Source organism: Gavialis gangeticus, unplaced genomic scaffold, assembly GCF_001723915.1.
Source record: "Gavialis gangeticus isolate Ggan-Ray unplaced genomic scaffold, GavGan_comp1, whole genome shotgun sequence".
Taxonomy (NCBI): Eukaryota; Metazoa; Chordata; order Crocodylia; family Gavialidae; genus Gavialis; species Gavialis gangeticus.
Genome location: NW_017729001.1, coordinates 31835231 through 31851860, shown reverse-complemented (window position 1 = coordinate 31851860; position 16630 = coordinate 31835231). Strand labels below are relative to the sequence as shown.

General features: G+C 52.5%; 1 protein-coding gene across 2 annotated transcripts; it reads right to left on the bottom strand.

Annotated features, from left to right (window-relative positions):
• Positions 1-3128: 3128 nt before the first annotated feature.
• HPD (4-hydroxyphenylpyruvate dioxygenase) lies at positions 3129-15019 on the bottom strand. Of its 2 annotated transcripts, XM_019507284.1 has the most exons (14): positions 14941-15019; positions 14643-14669; positions 13381-13443; positions 10530-10634; positions 9961-10003; positions 9414-9496; positions 8860-8949; positions 8361-8464; positions 7560-7637; positions 6860-7022; positions 6224-6295; positions 5169-5291; positions 4719-4835; positions 3129-3633 (listed from the first exon to the last, which is right to left on the bottom strand). In XM_019507284.1, exons 1-14 carry the CDS (start codon positions 14941-14943, stop codon positions 3523-3525), a joined length of 1182 nt encoding a protein of 393 aa, XP_019362829.1. In that variant the 5' UTR covers positions 14944-15019; the 3' UTR covers positions 3129-3522. The 2 variants fall into 2 exon arrangements, with proteins under 2 accessions (XP_019362829.1, XP_019362830.1); XM_019507285.1 differs by lacking the exon at positions 14941-15019 and having other exon boundaries at positions 13381-13445; positions 14644-14660.
• Positions 15020-16630: the final 1611 nt, after the last annotated feature.

Below are 16630 nucleotides of genomic sequence, written 5' to 3'. Positions count from 1 at the left end.
GGGAGGGATGGAGAAAAAGAGTCTCATCTTGCAAATATTTATATTGTATAGAGCAGCTTATTTCTACAAGAAAAAAAGCATTTTTTAAACTCTGACAAAAGTATACAGCAGTTTCAGTTCTGGTTTTTGTGACCTTTTTCAGGGATCATTTCAGTGCATTTCTGTATAAAATAAAAATTTAAGGAAAAAAGGATTTTGAAGTTTAAAAAAAAATGCATCTTCTGTACATAGGCAAACTTAAGAATCTTCTCTTCAAACACTGTTTCTTGTAGAAACATGTTGAAATTTTTTTGCTGATTTCTTTGTACTTCAAGAGCATGTAAATAATTTATTAAAAGTGACTATTGTAATTTGGAGTTCTTTTTAAAAAGATTCCAGCTCTAACTCGTGTCAGGACGACGGGGAGGGGGAAGGAATGCATATAGAAAAAGAGCTGGCGGCATTTACAGCTTGTGTCAAGCTTTGTATAATGTACATTCTGTATAAATTTCTTTTTTTTGTCAAATAAGTAGATGAAATTAGAAGCATTAAGAAACTGAAGACAAAAAAATGCCAAGTTGAGGCTTCCTTTTTTTTTTTTGGCAGTCTGAAACCTAACGTGCAAAATCTATTTATTTCAAGCGAGGAAATATGTATAGTCTATGAATAGACAACCTAAAACGTATTTAAGCAAATTTGCAACTGGATTTTTTTTTGTTTAATGCCCTCCTTAATTGCCACTATTGTATTTGTACAAGTGAAAAGAAACACATTGTAAAGGACACTCTAAATCCAATAGGCAGTTTAAAAAATGAAATCTAAAACTGCCCTCATTCCTTGCTGTTTCATGGCTTATGTAAACAGGTTGTTTTAATTCACAGTGTGAAAGTAAAAGGCCTCCTTTAAAAGGAGGCAAGTAAAATGGTTTGCAATAAATAAAAATTCTGCTTTTTTTTTAAGTTCCTTTTTTTAAAAAAAACAAAACAAAACAAAACTGCTTTGAAGATTTAGGATTTCTGCTTTTTTTTGTTAAGCAAATTTATAAATTTAGGGATGTTTTGTGCATATAGAATCTGTCATCAGTATGTATCTTGTTTTGAAGAAAGTGTTTTTGTTGTGGATGTGTCATGCTGTATATATTTGTTCATATTTTTGTGAATTGAATACTATGTACCATTGTATTATAGTAACTTTTATAAAGCAAACCATAAATATACTGACTTTTCTTACAGAAAAAACGACATTGTGCTTACGATTTTATTACAGTAGCGCCTAGTGGTAGGTCCCTGCAGAGACTGGGACTCGGCAGTGCACCAGCTCAGTAAGGCTGCCCCGCTCCAAGGTCTGCTCATGTTAGCAGGTGGGGCACGGCGCAGGATTAGTGCAACAACGTAGAGCCCAGCTCGTAGCCCTCTTCCACGTGAGTATTCCCATTGACCAATGTGCAATCCTGTACTGACGCACTAATGTACAGTCACATACAGCATGCTGGTAAGGACTGACTCGAATCCCAGGTTGTGAGATTGCGCCCAGGCTTTGCACCCTCGTATCCAAAGGTGTCACAACTGAACTTATGCAAACATAGATGCCCTAGATTTGCCGGCCAGAAGGGGCCATTATGATCACCCAGTCTGACCAACTGCATACGTCTTCCTGAGCTACCATTGCAAACTGGCTTTCCCTTTACAGCTGCTTTTTAGTGCTTGTGGTTGATCATGGTCATGTTGGAAGTGTCACGGAGCCACAATCTTATTGTTCGCATATTTTGTTTGCTGCGTTAAACCTAAAACGAACGTTGCCTGCCTTTGACAGGAGAAGGAAACCAAGCGGCTTGGTCTATCAAGGAAGTGGCAGAGCTGAAGAGAACAAACATGGGTGCCTTGACGCCGTTCAATCATTTACCCCTTCTAATAATTATTTTTAATAGTGTGGCAATACCCAAAAGATGCTAGCTTCTCCACATGCTCGTCAGAAGAGACGGACGCTGCCTCCAAGAGCTTTCAGTTGGGAAAGAAAATGCAGCCGGGGAGAGCGGGAGCCTGGGGAAGACGGCTTCCAGCAGCCGAGCTCTGGACTAAGGTGAGAAGCCGTCTCCATCCAACTCCCCCTTCCTCGCCTCTACAGGGGGTCGTAATGGCCAGAAATTTCACAGGGGGAGACACAGCCGCTTAGGTGCCTAGAAGGGGGATTTCCCATACGGTTGTGCAAGGCATCTTCAAAACCAGCCCATGCAGCCCAAGCCTGCTGTCCGCTGAGCAGGGCACCACGTGGCCCCGGGGATGGCTCAAAGCGGGAGGAAGCCGCTCCGTGGGGACGGGCTGGCGTGGTCCCACCAGGCTGTGGGTATTTACCTGGGGAAGAGCGAGTGGTATTTACCTGCTGGGCTCGTCCTGCTGCTCTTCCACCCCGTCCGCAGGTAAACGTGGCCAGGTCCGGCCCCTGCTCCCCTTCGCCGTCCTCACCCCCCATTCCTACCAGGCTGGAGCTGAGCAGGGAAGGTCAAGAGGCTCTGCCAGGGCTACCTTGGGGCCAGGCGGCACAGAGTGACATGCTGATGGCCCCGGGTGAGGGGCTCGGGGGAGCAAGCGATAACCGCCACGCTGGTTATCCCCCCTCCGGCCTCCTTCCCCAGCAGGCAGGGGCTCCTTCTCCCTCCATCCTCTTCCTTCCCTTCCCTTCATTATTGACCATTATGGAGTTTCTGACGGCACAAACAGGGATTTGCAAGTGCCGCATGTTTGCTGCCAGGAGCGCGAGAGCTGAAGAACAGATGTCCACAGCATTTGGTCAGTCAGTTGACTTTTGCACTTAGTCACGCAGGATGGATTCAACCTCTTCGTTATGCATGAAAAGTGTAGTGTATCCTTCCCCAAATCACATTAACTACTTTTTTTTTTAGTACAAAATTAATTTTCTGGGGAGCGACTTCTGTCATTTTGTTCAGGTTTTTAAAGCTATTGGGCAATAGCTACATTGCACTGGAGTTAAGGTTGGACGTGTGTATCAGTAATGTATCACAGGTTTGATGCAATTATCCCAAAAGCAAGTGCTATCAATGTGGAAATTCACAACAAAAAAAGAAAGACAACTCTTACGGCATTAAATAAGTAGTCACCAGCAACCCCAGCATTCAGACCCTTCAAACTTCCCCAAGTTAAAATCAGTTTTATTAGGATTAGCAGTAATTTCCCCTCCTTCACCTCATATGTAACATTTTTTTTAATTCAGAGATGCCCTGCAGGGGTGATTTAGGAACTCAGACGAAGCTGATTGTGAAAGATGCATTTGATTTCTTTGAATTTTGTTCCTCCTCTCAGGACAGCAAGTTCGAGATGTTTCTGTTTCTGAACCAGAATAGGTTTAGATTTCGTGTCAATTTAAACTTCACTTTGAATTTGCTGCATTTGTAACGCCTGATTATGGGTTAATTGCCCAAGTGACTAGGAATTTCTTTGCTTTTGCTGCTGCTGCTGTTTTTCCGTGCGTAGGCACTTTCATACCAACCAGCGCTTGTGGCTGCTGCTGATCTCTTGCTGGAAAGCGCTAGATGAAATTATTTTCCACGTTCGATGTTAGGAGAGTCAGGTTTCCTCTGGCATCCTGGTCAGCTTCTATAGCTTCAAACAAAGACTTGAAGTTTCCGGCCCCAAATCCCTGCATAGGAAGGAAAGGACAGTGGAAGACTGATGCACGTGGCAAACAGAAGTGTTGGTTGTGGAGTCACAGGGTCAGACCAAGCAGCAAAAGGCTGAGCTTTCGCGCCACGGGGATACGAATGACTACTGACAGAGAACGGGATTTACTGCTAGATACTTCTGACTTCTATGTGCTCCCACCACTGCCGGTCACTGCGGTGCTAGAGGAGCACGTCCTTGTGCCTCAGTTCTTCACGTCCACGTTCGGGATAACAGCCCTCGTCTCTTCTACTAGGATTCCTGAGTTAATCTTTCCTAATGGGACCTGCTGTGCTAGGCACGATGATTTACACATCAGCAAACGCTCAGTGACACGTGGAGGCGTCTCTGAGCAGTAACAGAGCTCGGGCAGTGATTCTGTGGCGACAAGGGGCGAGGAGCTACCAGCATAGGAGACTCTCTTGGGCTAGCCTCAACCTCTCAGTATATCTCTGGTGTATCTGTCTCCATGGCTGTCCGGAGAGAGGCTGTTTTTTTGCCCTCCTCCAGTGCTTCCAGGCTGGCAGGAGTGCTGCAGGGAAGGAAATCTCTCACCGGCCATATAGTCTCCTTTTCAGAAGCGTTTTCACCGGCAGGCCAGATCCAGCTTGTGGAGCCTTTGGATCTGGCGTGCAGATGCGGGGCCGTGGCAGCACTCTGCAATGGGGGTGCTTTCTACCACCGAGACAACCAGCAGTAACCGGGTCCCAGCACCCACCTGCCTGCTCTGGGCCCAGCAGCTGGAAGCAGTTGCCCACTCCTGCTCCAGAGGAACTTAGCTTTGCAGAAAGTTTGGCAGCTGACGGGTCTCGCAGGGCCTGAAAAACTCCATGCTGCTTACAGCAACTGCTTAGACCAGCTGTTCTGGAGTGCCAGGTCCTCTGCGGTGGCGTTGATGGTATTTTTTTTCCAAAGCTTTGCTTTTCAAAGCAGAGTGAGCTTGCAGGGACAGTGGGCAGAGGCACCTCCAGGACCAGGTGCTTTTTTTTTTTTTTAAATTATCATTAAAAAAAAGTCCTAATGTCTTCAGTTCAGATTAGCTAGGAATGACTATTTCAAACAGACCTGGTGGTTGTAGCGCTGTATGACCTCCAGGAAGAGAGTGGGTCTATCCTGAACTGGTTTGGTGAAGATCTGGAGCAGGTATCCTTTCTCGTCAAAGTCAACTAAGATTTTCAGTTCCTTGGAAACAAAAGAAAGAAGATCAATGGGGTGAAGAACTGCCGAGAGTTTCCCACACGGCGCTGGTGAGCGCCCGCGCCCGGTCGACTCCCGGTGTCTGATGTGAACTGACCACTCAGAGCATCTGAAATAAGTGTCCCATGGGGATTTTTTGAAGATGGTAATTTAAGGGCAATCCTGTCCTGCCCCACATCGAACCGGGGGCGTTTGCTTATGTAAAATGCCCTTTCCAGTTCCAAAGGGCTGCATCGCGGCCTCCCTCCTCCCCTGAATGACTGCCCAGTCACTGGGTGGTTAAAACACTGCTCAGCTCTACCTGAACCCCAAACTGACCTCCAGTTTGTCGATGCTCTCCTTAACCTCGATCTTGGCAGTTTTCAGCCTCTGCCGCAGTTGCTGGTAGTAGGTGGCCGGCACCGACATGAACTCCATGCCGCGCTGTTTCAAGTTTGTGATCTACAGCACAAGGTGAGAGCCAGCTGGTGGGTGCACCGGGGTGCTGGGCCCGTTGCCTCCTCTGCCCCACTGACCACGCTGCATATCCTTTTGGGGCAGCAGAGGCTTTGCAAGCTCAGGGCTTTGTCCTTGCAGATGCCGGCAGCTGGTCTGGAGCAAGACCCCACGCAGCACGGCAGGCAGTGTCCCACCCTCCTAATCTTGCATTTGTTCCTACTCTAAACAGTCACCAGATGCCAAGCTACTCACACTAACCTGGCCCTTGCAGTGGAAGTGGGAAGAAACGTTAAGAGTTTCTGGGGGAAACCGCTCTACAGTCACACTTGGGAACAGAGAGAAATATGTTCTGAGAGAGGAGTTTGTGCTGTCCCAAGAGCCCCCGGCGCTCTATGTCCCTAGCGGGCCAGGGAGGAGAGAGGGCACCAGGATGTCTGCAGGATGCAGACCCAGTGTTTCTATCCACGAGGCGTCAACAAAGCAAGCACAGCCCGGGCAGCGAGCCGGGGAGCCTCCCCCGCAAAATGCCTCTTGAAGGGGAAAGTCCTCCTGGCCCCATCAGAGCTTGCCCCTTCTGCTGTGACAGCCAGCAACGGGGGTGCTCAGCGCCACAAGGGGGAAGGGGTTTTGTGAAGTCAGCCCCGCACTGAGAGCCGTCAAGCTCACTTCATGCGGGCTACTGGGCCGGCGGGTGCCGGCAAGGGCATGAGGAACGCAACACCTGTGCGCTGATCCTACCTGCCGTACCCACACGCCAAGCGAGCCGTGGGCTCTCAGCCCACGTCTGCATCTGAAACCCACGCTCTCTTGTTCAATGCAAAGTAGTCAGGGAGGACGGCGGCCTCTGCCCAACTCGAAAAGTCTGGGAAATCAACTGGGTTTCTCTTCATTTTTTTTTTTTTAAGTCGCTAGCAGCATTCAGCCGCCGCACTTACAGCTGAAATAATGTCGGAGGTATTCAGAGCGATGTGCTGGACCCCGGGTCCTCCGTAATAGTCGATGTATTCCTAGAAAGAGACACACGCAGTCAGTGCACGTGTGGTGTAAACGTTGCTTGTGCATTTTCAAACTGGATTTTAGGCTTAATGCAAAAACAGCTGCAGTTGAAACCAAGGTCTCGTCTCAGACCTGCCCGTGGAAGGGAAAATTAAATGCTCAGGCATTTTACTGGTAAAACCAGAGGTAGGGGCCATGGCAGCTGTCTTCCTGGTGGTGCAAAAGCCTTCCTGTTGGGCAAGCAGCGCTTTGTGGCGCTGTTGAACAAGAAGGACCCCGAACCCAGGGCCGGTCTGCGCCGCGGCCAGAGGCAGACCCAGTGGTACGTGGGGCCCTGGCCATTGCTGCAGATGGGATGGACTCTTACGTGGGTTTCGATTTGCACAGAGACACTTCTCCGACTGCACCGGTGGATTTTAACCCTCTCGTGACTTCCCCATCGACTGCAATCAGCATCTGCCGACCCAAGAGTCCTCCTGAACCGTCAGAGCTGAGACGAGCTCCTCGGAGCAGGACCTGAAAAGCTGCGAACGGTGACGGCCCTACGTCGAGATCCACCTTTCGGGAGCACTCACCTGAATCTGGGATTTTTTCTTGCCCGCCGCAGGCTCGTTTATGGGCATCTTTATCGTCTCCTCATAGTTGGCGACCACAATGGACCGGAGGGCACTGAATTCAGTGTGCAGCTGTTTGTCATCCACAGACCAGAACCGATGAAACAGCAGGTTCCTCTGGTACCTGCCGGGAGCGGGGAAGGGGTTTCACGGCGCCGAGCCAACCTTTTGCAGGCTTCAGGACTGGCCTACTTCTGCCAATGGCCCCCCAAAATACCAAGAACCTAAAATCAGCTAGGTCCAAACTGGGCTACTGCTGTCCCTGATGTCTGGCCAAATCCAGCCCTGGGTATCACTGGGAAAGAGGACGGAGGCTGGCAAGCACATCGCCCGTGCCCAGGCAGGCGTCTATGCGCTGGGATGGGAGGTTTGCTAGTGGAAAAGGGCACTGGCAGCCAGCGGTACGACCACTCGCCGTGTGGGTGGGCCAGGCCGCCCCTCGCCGACGGACAGCCCTCCCTTTAGGGCCCTCACGGCACCAAGGTGGGACATGCCCCAGGGGACCCTGGTGCTGCTCAAGCACTGAAAGTGGTTCCCAGCACCCTGCTGCTAAGACGATGCTGTCGGTAGAAATGACGGTGGCAATGGCGACGGGAAGGGAAGGACAGCACGTGGCGGCAGGACCCGGGGGAACGGCTTCCCTAAGCGCGCCGGCTCTCACCACTCCGCCACCGGGACCATCTCCAGGTCGGGCTGGTTTCCCACCACGTGGTCGATGAAGTGCAGCTTCGCGCTTGGCCTGCAGAAGAAGCCCCAGGTCAGTTCGCGGTCGGAAAGCGGCTGGCGTCCGTGCTCCTGGGGACACGACTGTTCGTCTTCCTGGCGCTGGCCAGCTCGAAACGGGAGAGAGGCACCGGGGCCTCGGAGGCGAGACGCTCACCTGATCCAAGCCTTCCTAATCGCAGGAAACGCGCTAGTAACCCCTCGGGGAAGCCCCTTTCTAGCCCTTTCCTTGGGGACCAGCTCTGCCCTGAAGACGCGAGCCGCCTGGTTGGACGTGTTGGGAGCTTCCCCGGGGCTGTTTCATCTCTGGCCTCCTGCTACCGCGTGCGATCGCATCACCCCTGCGCGCCCGAGCTCTCGGGTGGGGTCCAGGGACCACTCCTCCTCTGGTCCCCGTGCCCTTAATGAGATGAACCAGCCCCCTGAGTCCTGGCACCACGGACCCGTGACTTTGGGCGCTGAGGCCCAGCTTTAGCTCTGACCAACTTGCTTTTAATCTTTTAGGTGGGAAAGAGCCTGCAACTCCAAGCAACAGCAGGCAGGCGCAGAGCTGCGGAGCTGAAATCTGAAGAAGGTAAAACGAGCCATCCGAGGGCAGCTGCCCGGGGGGTGCGCGACCTGCGCGGGCTCCGCGCCCGGCGCTGGACCGTGCTGACGGCAGAGCGGGGTCGGTGCACCAGGCTGCGTTCCTCCCTCTGGAGACGGGAGCGGCCGGATCAGGCCCCCGCAAGTTACTTACAGCTTTGGCAACAGCGGGTCCTTGAAGAGAGGAGCCTCAAAGCCGGGTAAGAAGAGCCCTCCGTAGTTCAGCTTCTCAATGAGCGTGTGTGTCGTGTCCCCGTACTGGGAGGGGAACACACAAGAAACGTTGCCAAGCCTTCTCCTTTCGGCTGAGTCTCAGACAGCGTCCAGAACAGACCCCTGCGTGCCCGAGGCTGGTCCAGAGGGAGACTTAGGACATCTGGAAGGGCCTCCATCAGTCCTTCCATTTGCCCCAGGTTAGACACCGGCCCTGGGGTCACCCCAGCCTAGAGCAGCCCACCCACGCGCTTCGGGGCAGCTCGCAGCCACGTATGCAAACCAGCTGCCTCGCCGGGGTTGCAGCCAAGTGAAGCCCTGCAGCACTGAAGTGGCTGCTCTCTTCCCCTTCCCCCCGGGCGCTGCAGTTAGCAGTCAGGGACTGCCGCCGGCTTGTAGCCCCACGTACCCCGGGGACCGGCTCTCCCCAGGCCGCTCACCGTCTGGATGACTGCAAATTTCACTCTCCCGTGCTCGTCCTCGTCCACCCACGGTTCTTTCACGATCGCAGCCCCACGCTCCCGAGCTTTCTGTGAAGGAGAACAGAGTTGCCAGCCTGGACCAGACCCGTCGGGCCAGGTCCTGCATCTCCGGCACTGGCCAGGCCCGGGTGCTTCAGGTGAAGGTGCACAGCTTCGACGGCGGCACAGGTTGGGAAGTCCTGGCTTGGCCCTCCCAGCCCAGCAGTGCTTGCAGGGCCACGGAAATCTGCCGTGGAGACCTGCCGGGGCAAACAGGGAGCGCTGCAACCCTGCGTTCGCTTGGCCAGCCAAAACTGCACCTGGGAGCACTTCCAGATCAATTCACAACCCAGCTGTTGGGACCCCCTGGGATTTGTGGCTTATATTTCTCCAACGTAACCAGCCGTTTTGGGGCCAGGACTGCAGCATTGCCTACGAGCAAGGAAGAACGGGGCATTACACTGACCCTACCCACCCGGGGCCCTCAGCCCCGCAGGGCGTGGAGACGCCCAGCCCCTCAGCCCTGCATTTACCTGCACAATGAAGTCGCAGTCCTCGACTTCAAATGCGACGTCTTTTACTCCGTCTCCGTGCTTCACTAAGTGCGCTCCCATCCCTGTGCAAAGAGGAAGAGAGCAAACGTGCGTGTGACCGACACCAGGGACTCTTCCCATGCGGGCGCCGGGGGGACCTGGCGTGGGTACCGCGAGCAAGCGTGAGGGGGTGGCCTAGCTGCTTCCTCCTGGTGAGATGCAGACTTGGGGGCTGGTTTCCAAAGTTTCCTTGGGACGTGGGAGAATTGCAAATTTACAAAGAAAGGAGTGAAATCCCAATGGGCTGGAGAGCAGAGCCCAGCCCACGCTCGCAGCCACCCTTGTCGCCAGCCCAGAGCTAAGTTCGCCCTCCCCGAGTCTTGCTCAGCAGTTTTGAGTCTCCTCCGGGCTCCCAGAGCCGAAGCAGGCGCAGATTAAGAGAGTTGGGAAACGAGACAGCTGGGGAGGACGGCTCTCCGTACAAATTACAGCGCGGGATGTTCGGATGCTCTGGCCCTGAATCAGCCCAGGCCTTGTTTTCACTTACCTTCGTTTCCGGGGTTGAGAGCAGACGAGAGCACAAATATGATCTGCGAATTAGGAAAAACACGAGAAGTCAACTGAGTCTGAGGAATTCAGCAGGAGCATTGTGTGGCTCGATCCCTCAGAAAAGCACGCTGAAGGTGTGCGTGCCGCAGCTGCATAAACACCGGTGAAAACTTCCACGCAATACTCGCACAGCTTGAGAGTGAAAACACACCCGCGTGCTTTGCACGGCTCTGCGGCAGACTTCGATGCCGTCTTGCCCCTGGCAGTGAGCCCTGCCTCTCTCCGCATCTCGGGGGCACGAGGGATCGGCCTGACGCGCCCCCTCCGAGTGCCCTGCGGTGCAACGGGCCGCGCTGTGCCCGAGTCCAGACCCAGTAACTAGTGCGCTCGGGCGGTCGCGTGAGCTGGGAACCGAGGCGCGCGGGCACGCGTCTTGCCCAAACCCGGGATTGCAGCACGTGGTTCCCAGGCCTGAACGCATCCCCGGACCTCCCCTCGGCTGATCTGACGGCGACACAGCACATCGCTCGCGTGGCATCCGAGAGCACCTCGCCCCAGCGCTCTTACCTTGTCCTGCCTGATCACGTGAGACACCACGTCTCTGCTGCCGGTTTCCAGGCCCCGATAGGCCATTTCTTCAAAGCCCATTTTGCTACAGTAATACGAGGCAGCCTTTGAAGCACACAGAACATGCACCGGGTTAAAAAAACCGAGGGATTCCCGTCCCGCTTGTTTCTTCACTGGCCCTTTCCAGCCACGGGCAGCCCTTTCTGAACCCTCCCAGGCTCAGGCCTCGGCGAACAGCGGGAGCCAGATGCTGAATGACCTGCAGTCTGGTCCTCAGGGCTGTAAAACCGAGCGAGCGAAGCCTGTGCTGGGGGTCAGCCAGCCACGCGCCTGGCGCTGCAGGTGTACAAGGCACACCCAACTTTCCTGCATCGCCAAGCCTTTCACAGGCTACGGCTCTGAGCGTCCACGCTGCAGGACCACGCACGCCGTGTGCCCTGGCTCCTCGTGTCCGCACGTGCCCGGTGCTGGGATTTTGGAGGGCACGTCCTGGGGCTCAGCACGTCTCAGCGCTCAGTGACGCTGCTCCGGGACCCAGCGTGCAGCCTGTGGCCACGAGCAGCGCGGAAAGTAACCCCGCCGGTTTAGCAGGAGCCCCCTCGATCTTTGCAACAAGCTGTTTTCTGGTGTGCGATAATGTAGGCTCCGGCTGCGGTCTGGGAGGAAGGTAAACCCTGCCTGCGTGTGTCCGGAGTTTGCTGCAGCGTCCCAATAAATCCCGATTTCTACTAGCGAGCGCTATAATGGCTTTAATATGGCGAAAGCGCTGCTACGCAAGAAGCAACGTCCTGGACTCTGCCAGACACTGAAAGCCTCCGAGCGCTCGCGCGGTGACGGAGGGCAGCAGGGAGCCAGCAGCACCTCACCTGCTAGTGCTGAGGCCAATGCCCAAGGCTGCGACTGCTGGCTCTTCCAGGTTACACAGGTACTTTCACGCCTGCGATGAAGGGGGCCTGGTCCTGCTGAAATACCCGGCGGCATGGCAAGCCAGGCAGCAGCGGGAAGGGATCCCTCTGTGGGTATTCACATGCACCAAGGGGATTATTCGGTAGAGGAGGGTTTGTCTGTCCCCAGAGGCAGTTCACTCGCTTGTTCTGCGGTTCAGACGGGGCAGAGCTCGCCCATATGCGCAGGCTGCCTCTGGGGACAGGCATCAGCTAGCTAACGGCGTGGCACAAGGCACAGCACAGAGACTGCTCAATGCCTCGTCCCGATGAACGGTATTAATACGACCGGAGACTCGTGGCACAGGGTCAGGCGTGAATGAGCCGAGCTGTGCGCACGCCAGGCTCAGCACATCTGCCGGCAGGAACGGTGCGCTGGGCCCTGCGCTGCAGTTAACCTGGGGCAGGAGCTACACCTCGCGATGCAGGAGAGAGCAGGCCAGGCTGGCAGAGCAGCCAGCTCATAGGTTGCTGAGGAACCCCTGGCACCCTTGGGATGCTCTTTCCAAACTCCTTATCGACCTCTTACGCACGTCCCTACCCTCACTGACATGCAGAGAAGCGTTTGCACGCATGGGCTGGCCCAGGCTGTCTGCACAAGTGCTTCCATGCGTGTGCAAAGAGTGAAACGCTCCTTTTGGAAGTGGGACTGGGACAGAAAGCAGGTGCACCCCCTCGTCCCTGGTACGCAGTGTAGCACCTCCAGCTGGGCTTTCCAATTGCAGAGGTGCTCTGGGAGAGCGGGTCTCGGAGAGGCAGACCGTCGTCGAGACACTCGGGCTTGATCGCCCAGGATGGGTTGGACTGAACTCCGTGCTGGCTCCCCGCTGACAGGGACTGTGGCTTTCTGCAGCGCCTTCCCAGCCGCTTGCAGAGAGTCACTGCATTTTGTAACCTTTCCTCGCATCTACTATCTGAGATCTTTCACTTCGGTGGGAGCTAACAGAACCAACCGAAACCCAGGAGAGATGTTGTAAATACAGTCCCTCATATGACACGAAAAGGAGTCCAGCAGCTCAACTTCAAGCCAAAATGTAGCTTGTGGAAAGTCAAACAGTAAAAGAAAAGGTTTCTGGGTAAATCAATGGAAAGAAAAACATATGTTCCCCAGTTGTTGCAACCCCCATGCTGCAACGTGAAGCTACAGCAGGAGAACTGGAAAGAGAAGCTGACAAGCTGAGTACAAACTTGAAACTGGGTGATCTGCTTTTATTTTCCACGCGCCATATAAAGGCAAAAAGACATACAAAGAAGTGCAGCATTAAAATGAACTTTGTAATATTTTCTATGAATCTTGGACATGGCTAGAAACAAGATTTTTAACATGGGATGATTTATCTGTGTGAGATCAGCCAAAATCAATATCTTATCACTTTGCAAACGAGGCTGCCTTCAACTAAGTCCATCTGAACAAGTCCCAGCGGTTGGGTATGGGCAGCAGGCAGGAACTCCCTTTGTCCCTTTCAAACAGGGGTGGCTGCGTATCTTTTGTGGGTTAATTTATTTTGGTTTTGCACTTGGTTGGAGGTGGGTTTTTTTACAATTTTTCTGAATTTCCGCTCAGGAATGGAGAAACCAGTGCACACAAATATACCCATCGGCTCCCCGCTGCAGGATGAGCAGCCCACTCACCCTGTTGCACAACGACGGTCCAAAGACCATCCGGGGAGAGCACTCCACCCAGGGCAAGTGCTGAAATGCTTCCATCTGTGCAGGATCATCCCAGCCAGTCACTGATGGGATTTTAATTGGAAACACGTCCCCGGGACCGTCCCGACGCCACATGCCAGATCCTCCCCTCCCCACAGCCAATAGCGAAGGCCGACTGCGCCATACCCCTGCTCTCCAAACAATGACTGTGCAAGTGGGGTACAGCACAGGCAAACAAGCGAGTTGTCTCTACGTACCTGCTTGGCATTTCCAACCCAGAACGTGATCGAGTGGAAGTGGAGGAATCTGCCCCTTTCAGGCTGAAACAAAAATTCTGGTGACTGGGCCATACTTCAATGCCATAAAACCACACGTTAAGGCTGAGGCTGTTTTTGCTTTGGCGTGGCGTGATGGATGGGCTCCATTACAGAAGTATGGCAGAGTTGTGCATTCGTCGTTCAACCTAAGTTAATTAACTTCTAGGCAAACCACAGATTTGAGCGCGGACTTTTATAGTCTGTACAAAAAGTGTCTGGATGGGACCACTGAGGAGCAAGGCTTTTTTCCATGACTTCTAGTCAGAGGGACTTTCGGGTGGGCTGGGAAGCCGTACTGGGAGTTGACCCCCAGAACAAGCAAAGCAATTTTTCTTCCTTCCTGAGCCCCGCACAGAACAAGTCCGAGTCGTCTGGGTCAGGGAAGGCAGCGAACAGAGCAATTGGAGAGTCGAGCTCTGCTCCCAGTTCTTGGACTGGAGCAGGATACCGGAGAGTAACAGCAAACAGGACCTGTCCTGCTCTACGTGCAACCTCCACCATTGTTTGGATCCGACGTGATTTTGTTAACCTAGCGTTAAAAATTAATTCTCCTCTGGGAAAGCTCTTACCCAACTGCAAATGGGAAGCCAAATCAGAGGTGACAAACCCATGCTCACAAAGGAGACATTAACAAACCTCTTTGCAGTATTTCTTAATGTTAGCTGAGCATCAGCTATGCTTCCTTGCCTGGAATTTGATATCTGCCATCTCCTGTCTCATAATTTTTAACACTGTTCATGATTAGTGGGTGTAGTTTGCAGGAAAGGCAATACATAAAGACAAGTTGTGCTGTATAGAATGGTATTTAACAATTAACTGCAACTTTGGTGTATGCAACACTAGTTTTAGAAAGTTATTTCAGGTCTTAAAATATTTAAATATACATTTATAGTATTTAGAGAGAAGTATTGCAATAAGTCCTGCTTATGGTTAGGCATGGACGAGTTAGATTTTAATTAGTAATCCTTTCTTCCCCCTCACTCCAAAACAGTGAGGAAAAACGTGTGTATAAGTAATTGTGATTTATGGAGAGCAGAAGTTATGAACCTAAGTCCTACTGCAACATTATATGATCAGAGCCCATTTTTGCTTTCAATTCCACCCAGCAATCAATTAGTAATAAATTAATATAATCAGTACAGCATTAATAGTACCAAAAATTCTTTTGGAAGGAAACCTATTCCATGCAATTGTATTCTTACCTTTTGTCCTTTGTCTGTGTACGTAGTCTAAAGAGAGAGAATACGTATACGTATATGTTAGCATTTAACAAATGCAAATTCATTCTCCAAATATTAAATTCCCTGCTGAGTTTAGAGAAAGCAAGTTTACCGCATTGAGTTCCACATGCTGATGAAAAAGTCTAATTTTTCAAAGTATAAAAAATACATCAGTAAATTCACAGAATAAAAGATGTACAAATACAGCTGAAGATGTACTCATCTTCCTCCATAGTACACTAATGGCAAAACTGAAAAATTAATAATTTCTAAGCCTCACCATTTTTGGAAGTTGATTGGTATAATGGCACCAAGAGAAAGTGTAAGTCCAAATGCAGTCAATATATCTGCAGGGTGAGCAAAAGCCCCTCCCTCGCTCCACCTTCCCCAGCTCGTAATCTGAAACATTTTAAACCAAATTATTTACTTGGTTTGGCCTGTAGTCATTCTGCCCTTGGGAGTGGGGGGAGCTTGATAAAACTGACCCTGGAGGTGAAAGGACCCGTATTTATTTGAAAAGCAAGAGGAGAGGCTGCGTGTCAGATGCAAGACCAGAACCCCTGTGTCTCTAGCCACGTTAACCCGAGCAAAGCATACTATGAACCGATTCTGATCTCACCGCCGTGTGAACCCAGAGCCCCATACTCCGGATTGACACCAGACTTCGCTAAGATCAGCCTGTGGCCCAGGCACGTTGGGTAGCGGGTACCGTCTCCTTCAAACAGCACACGCGCAGTAGCACGTGTACAGGTGCTTGTTACAGAAAGACTTTCAAATTTACCGGGAGGCTCAGCTGGGTTGCTCAGGAAGCCAGTCCTGGGAAAGCGCCTCTCGGCCCCGGGTTGCTTTGCACAGCCAGAATATTCTAGCAGTGACCAAAGCACCTGGGACAACCCCAGCTCACTGGGACCCGCAGCAAAATTACTCCTGGCTTCGCCTCTCCAGGCTGCATGGCCTGGGGATCACCGCCTTGCAAACCACCGCTGAATTTGAACACCGTTGTCATGACTGGCAGGCACGGCTCTCTGGGTAGACGGGATACCTTTTATTAGATCAACTGAGTTGTTGGTCTTTGCAAGCTTTTGGGCACAGTCACCCTTTGTCAGGCATAGGGAGTCTCTGCTGGTCTCTGCTGAAAGCTTGCAAAGAACTTTTTTCTAACTACTCAGCTGGTCTAATAAAAGAGATCGCATCTACCCAAAGAACCTAGCCCGCCTATGTCCTTAGACCGGGGTGGGCAGTTATTCTGGGTGGAGGGTTGCTTACCGAGTTTTGGCAAGCTGTTGAGGGACACATTTCCCTCACCGGCGGAGGGAAGCAGGAACAGCCCCACGGTCCCAGGCCAGAAGCAGGGGCTTCTGGGTCCTGCTGCCGGCTTCCCCTGGGTGCTACTGCCCCTGGCTCCAGTCATCTTTGACAGGCAGCCAAGAACAAATAAATATTAATTTTCTAAATTTGTTAGGGGCCCTGCGGGCCAGACAGAATGGCCTGGTGGGTTGAATCTGGCCCCTGGGCCGTATTTTGCCCACCCCTGCCTTAGACCAACAGGGCTACAACCAAAAACCCTTGTCACTACTGGGTTTTTAACAAAGTTTTGCAACTAGTGGGGGCAGGGAATTGCCTGCGGGACAGCCGTGTTCGACCCGCCACAAACGTGGGCTATCACAAACCCTTTCTGATGGCAGAGTCCAGCCTGGGATTTGGCCGGTTGCTGCGCCATGATATTGGGCGACACCATAGTTAGTCACGGCGGGGAGCTAGGGAGTCTCGTTGCTGGTGTCTGTTAGCGGCGGGAGCCCCAGCACTGCCCACGACGCTCTTCTTCCGGGCTCAGCTGCGCCTCCGTATAGGTGGGAGCGGGCAGGGGCTGGGGGGAGGTAGCACGGGTGCAACGGAAAGCGCAATCTTTGCCCGATGCCTGACTATTGCAATAAACACCCCCTGCGCTGGCTCAGGGAAGCACTAGGAGG